The 6,115-nt window shown below is 41.7% G+C and overlaps 1 protein-coding gene across 1 annotated transcript in view; it reads right to left on the minus strand.

Annotated features, from left to right (window-relative positions):
• GLP2R (glucagon-like peptide 2 receptor) overlaps positions 1–6,115 on the minus strand; it is a 27,456-nt gene that overhangs the window by 4,809 nt on the left and 16,532 nt on the right. The window contains exon 10 of the mRNA XM_009701976.1: positions 3,446–3,584. Within this exon, the coding sequence (XP_009700278.1) occupies positions 3,446–3,584 (139 nt within the window). The remainder of the gene's footprint in view (positions 1–3,445; positions 3,585–6,115) is intronic.

A 6,115-nucleotide genomic window follows, 5' to 3' on the forward strand; every position in this document is an offset into this window, starting at 1 on the left:
GCTCTGATGACTTCATGTCTCAGACTGTAGAAGAGGTGAGAAGTATGTCAAAGTAGTGAGTTAGGAAGTAGTAAGGACTTCTAGCCAGAGGTATTGCCAGGTACCTCATTAAAGAAAGGAGACTTGGAAACTACTGTCCCGTCTCTTCAAGAAGGTCAAGGCAGGAAGATAAAGGTAAAGAACAAATTTGCTAAGCAGGTAGTTTAAAAGGAATGTTACCTGAAAAAGTCATTACTCAGGAACCTTGCAGAACACAGATCGAAGCAGACAGCTGTGCTTTGTGCCTGCAGAATGACTGGCATGTCCAGTTCTTAGCCTTTGTAAACTGGACCATAAATAGTACAGTGAAACACATGTATATTTGTGCCTAAGCAGTTATGTGAGAATCACCATTTAGTTTCAGTAGCAGCTCACTGTGGAATTTCGACTCTTCGAGGCTGACCATTGTAATGGAATGTGGCTCCTTCATGCCTTCACGCTTGCAGCCAAGATAAAAGGGCGCAGATCTGCCAGAGTTACACTCTCATTCCTTTGCTACCTCAAATTTCTGCCTACTTACATGCTGCTAAGGCAGGGTGACTGGAGTCAAGTACATAAACATCTCTAAAACAATCTGCTGATTATAGGTGAGAAAATTTTCTACCTGCAGATGCCAGTTCATCTATCTGTTCCACCCACGTCAGTGCTCTGACAAATTTTCTCTTAACTCTAGAAATTTGTTCGTGAGTACAGTACTTTTTTTGAGTGTACATATAGAAGGCCATAGTGTCACTTTGTAGATACCATGAATGAATACATCCTTTAGGGAAATGGAGCCCAAACTTTGGATAAGGACAGACAGTCTTATAGTTATGATTTTTGCCTGGTAGAAAAGCTGATACAGAGACATTTCAAATGGAGTATTGCAGGAATGAACCTCATTTGTTATTCTGTCACCTGAAGAATTGTTAGTACTTCCTGAACTGCCTAGTTCTTTCAGAAGACAGCAAGAAAGCTCTTTCTCTGCTCAGGAAAGCTAAATTCCTACCTGATTTTCCTTGTGTGCGTTCTGCCAGAACTAGATATATGGCAACTCCATTAAAAAGAGATTCTCTTAAAATCTTAGTTGGAATTTATCAATGACATTCCATAAGGACCTGAACCTTATGGAGTCTCCTTTTATAGTTATTTGTATCCAAAATGGGAAGAGTCCTGTTGGTCAAGCTGAAATGATTACCAGAATGAAAAACAGCTCCCTGTAGAGATACGGGAGTTGATATGGGACACAGGTTTACAGGTGTTGACCTTTCCAAACTTAAGTCTTGGGAACCGTGGGAGGAAAACTTAGAGGTGATATTTTTATTGCTGGGAGAAAATACCAAAAGTCCTTTAACCAGTAGGAACATGGCAAATATAAGCATTGAAGGGTTAGGAAACTATATTCAGTGAGGAGTTAAATGCTGTCACTCAAGGTTGAATACTCAGGCACACAAGTGCAATTTTTCTCAAGTGTCAAGTTAAGTGCTGAGCTCCTGTATATACTGAATGGGGTGGAGAATGGGGCACTGGGCATGTAGACTAGAACTCAAAATAGCCCAGTAACTGGAAGGTGGGATGCAAAGCAACCAAGAAGAAAATAACAATGCAGAAAATGCAACTGCTTCAGTTATTCCTTGCATGGACTTAGACACCTGTATTAAGGATCCAGCTATAGTCCGTGGGTCAATGCACTTTTCTTTAAAGGAGGAAAAGCTGGCTGTTGTGATACATCCCATATTTTACTGAATAGCAATATTGAGAAATACCTAGTGCCTCACCATACACACAGTCCTGCCCCCCCCCCAGCTAGCAGCCTCTCTGGGTGGAGCCACATCTGGACCTTCTCTTGAATCAAGGCAGGTTAATATTGACTACTGCCATGTCTCACGAGGCTGTGAGTGGAAGTGAAGGATAAGTAAGGCAAGTGCTGAGATGTTCTACTCCTTGATCCTCTGATTACTTTAATTTTCTCTTACCTTTTTAAATCTATAGTTATTTAATGTAAATGGTATCAACACGCAGGGGCAGGTGCCGAGGCCTCAAAGCATCCCTTTCCCAGCCAGCTGCTCTAATCACTAAACCACAAATTCAGATGCTCCTTCATCCTCCTTCCTTTCAGTTCAATTTACATCTTTGGTTGCTGGCTTGCACAGATCTGGTCAGAAGGAAATGGTGCTGCGTAAGCCTTATTGGGCACTTTCCTGGAACAGGTTAAACCATGTCCCAGCTGAGCACTCTGTTGTCTCCGTTTCCCAGAGGAGTGCACTAATCAGGGGTCTAGTGTGAAAAAGTGGACTTTTTTAGTGATGCCCGTTCACTGAGTTCATGCTGGGTTTCTGTGTTTCACTTCTGATGCATTAAGTGCTTTGTTGAATTTGTACTTAAACCCATGAAAGAGACAGAAGCCCCTCAGAAGGGCATCTCAGCTGACATCTCTGATGCCTGTGTGTGACCTACAGAGGCCTGAAGTATGTAGATGTGGTTTTGGCATAAAAAATATCTTTGAGTTTTTCTCTAGGTTTGCATGGCAGTACCTCTGTTACAACTACCGAACAGCACAAAACTAAGATGAGTCATGGCCCTGACAAAATTCTTATAGAAGGCATGTCTTCAATGCACTTGCTCAAGAGCATTAGTCTGGTGGGCATACCCAGAGTGTGTCCTCTAGGCTGGAACCACACACAAAGTGTTTCCTTGCTTATCCTTCACATGGTTCTCCTCACAGCAAAAGTTTTAACTTTGCTTGTTCTCAGAGTATTCAGATCTGCATTTCCTTTCATCAAACTGCCCCAAATGCCATGTAGTCTACATTCAACTCCTTTTGGAAAAAGTCCTAAAAGGTAAAGACTGTCCCATGGGCCCACTGTGTCATGAACTGACTGCCCCAACTACCCAAACTAAAGTGAAGTTGATTCTTGTATCTCCTGGTACAAAGAGTCTTGATTTTTGTTTGTACAGTGGCACAACAACAAGGTCATTGTGGCATGTTTGAAGTACACTGGATGTGTACTATGCACTGGAAAAGATGAGTCCAGAACCAACTCTCTTCTCAGTGTGACTGCAAAGTCAACAGATCACCTGAAAATCTTGTTAAAAAAAACCATACAGTGCTTTTTAGGAGTTAACTTATGTGAAACACATATTTTAAATAGACCACTTTAATACTGTTTTCAGAAAAGGGATCTGTGATGAAACTGTTACCCATTACCAGAGAAGACAGGACACACTGTTTCTGAAGATGTCAGACTCCTTTTTATGATCTTCGGGACTACCATATTTTGAATATGCTGTTTGTGAATTTTTTATGTTGTCACTGTAACAGTGTATTTAGAGACTTAACCTGTTGGAGCGTAATATTATATAAAAATACTGTATATCTGTGTGGATCCATGACTGGTAGAAACAGTCTTTGCAAAACAGTACTTACATGAAAAGAGCTCATTGTCAGCTGAATGAAAAGTCTTATATGTCTTGAGAGTCCTTCCACCTGTTCATCAGTGATGAAGGTAAATACAAATTCATGGATCCCCAACAATGGAATCAGCACAAGTGTAGATCTTGCCAATCTTAAGAAGAAAATGTTTGATGATAATATTTTTTTCAACATCCTTTGTGCAAAGATCAAAAATTAAGCTACAAAGAAATTATTCCAGAAACATTCCCTTAATATTCTGACTCTGGAATGGTATTAGTAATTTTGTGATTTTGAGGACAAGTTCTGAGATATGAATTTTTGAGCACGCTATCAGAAAAGTCTGTACAGGAGGGAATCTTGGCTTTGGATTTAAGACAAAAGGTTAGGGACAAGAAATTGAACAGTCAGGCCACTACCATCAAACTTAGGCTGCTAGGTAACAGAAAAATATTTACAGAGCTAAATATGAGTGATTAGTTAACAAGGTTCTTAGACCTTACTATCACTGCTGAAAACTCTACGTAGCTGCATAGAAAGTTTCTGTGGTACTGTCAGCAGCCATCTACTTTTTAAAAAATGCAGCCAGAATAACTTTTATGGAAGAGAATCTTCTTTAACAAGACTGGGAACATATTTGCATGGATGAAAGAAGAGATCTCAAAAGAAAGTGAGTTCTGAGGAAGACTTGCAACATAAGGAATAGTTTGAATCTTTGATAGTTTAGCAAAATTATAAGCAGTAGAAAAGAGACTATAACGTGAAACATTAGGCAATGTTAGATACAGGCACTGCTGTCTGTGACTATCATCACAACAGTATTCCTGTAGCAGCCTGGAGAATATAGCTGAGATCTTTTGGACCTTGAATGTTGAAGGAAAATGGAAATACGCTTCTTGTCAGGGATTTAATACTGGAATTTAATAGGAAGTTAGTAGTGGAATTTCTATCCCCCCTCCCCCTGCCCAGTCCTATTAGACAATAAAATAATGCATTTTAGTAATGCAGGACTGTAGTGGCAGACAGGAATTCACAATGCTTTGATTAAAGATACTAAGAACTGCAAAGAACTGGGATGCAGAAAACAGTTAACAAATCCTCAGATTTCCTTTGATTTAAGTGACATTTTCACTGCACCCTTAGGTCCTCACAGAGCAGCCTGCCCTTGCTGTTCGCACAAAGTGGGAAGATGTTTGTGCAGAAGCCAACTCCAGGACTTTACATAAGACGTTGCACCATTGAGACACTGGACAAGAGAGCCCACCCCAGGGCCTGCAAGAGTGCAGGCTAAGGATAATGTTCTGATTTGGGTTTACAATGTACTGGTTTTGACTGGGATAGAGTTAATGTTCTTCACAGTAGCTAGTATGATGCTATGTTCTGGATTTGGACTGAAACCAGTGTTAATGATACAGAGATGTTTTAGTTACTGCTGAGCAGTGCTTACACAGAGTCAAGGCCTTTTCTGCTCCTCACCCACCAGCGAGGAGGCTGGAGGTGCACAAGAAGCTGGGAGGGGACACAGCCAGGACAGCTGACCCCTCAAGGGAAGATGTTATATATCACCCAGGCAAGTGGACCACCTTGGAGAGAGGTATCCAGTACCTGAGGGAACTAGTCATGATAGAGATGATTTATTAAGACCCACACAATGCACAATTACCCAGAGATCCACATGAAGTCTAATGCACATGACCCACGTGGATCAAGTTTGTACAGAGTGCACCATCGTCATATGTCAACCCATTGCCAGTACTGATCTGGAAAGACAAAGAGGCACTGGCAGTGGATGAAATGGCTTGTCAACTCCGGCAATACAAAGAAAATTTTTCTTCCTCTCTACAAGCCTGCATCTCAACTGTGAAAAAACTGTCTGAAAAGACCAAAAAACTGATTCAACTGATTGAAAAGTCCTACTCCTCACCTGTATGGACAAGTATATCAGCTATTAGGAGTAAACATTCCTCTGCTCAAGGGAGAGAATGTAGAAGGTACACACCACAAGGTACTCCACCATTTTACCTGCATGACCACAGAGAGAACATGAGGAAGTGGGATGGAAAACCTACCTCAACCCTAGATGCATGGGTATGTGAGTTGCAAGGAAAAACAAGCCTTTGAACAAATTAAATGGAGGATGGTTCATGCAGTAGCCTTTGGGCCAGTACAGGCAGGACAAGATATTAAAAATGCGCTCTACATCACAGCTGGGGAGAATGCCAGAAAGCACCAGGGGAGACCTGAAAACAACCCCTAGGGTTTTGGAGCTGGGGATGTCAAGGATCCAAGGCCCACTATGCTCCAACTAAGAAAGAGATGTTGGAAGCATATGAAGGAGTTTGAGCTCTCTCAGAAGTGATTGGTACCGAAACACAGCTCCTATTAGCACCCTGACTGCTGGTGCTGGGCTGGATGTTCAAAGGGAAGATCCCTTCTATCCCATCATGCAACTGATGATACATGGAGTAAGTGGGTTGCACTGATCACACAATGAACTTGAATAGGAAACCCCAGTCACCCAGGACTTTTGGAAGTGATCAAGGACTGGCCAGAAGGAAAAGGTTGTGGTATATTGCCAGAGGAGGAGGTGGCATGTGCTGAAGAGGTCCCACACTGAACACCAAAAAGGGCTGTCATGCTTTAACCCTGACAACTTAACTGGCAACTAAGCCCCACACAGCTGCT

Source organism: Cariama cristata, unplaced genomic scaffold (assembly GCF_000690535.1).
Source record: "Cariama cristata isolate BGI_N322 unplaced genomic scaffold, ASM69053v1 scaffold8676, whole genome shotgun sequence".
Classification (NCBI taxonomy): Eukaryota; Metazoa; Chordata; class Aves; order Cariamiformes; family Cariamidae; genus Cariama; species Cariama cristata.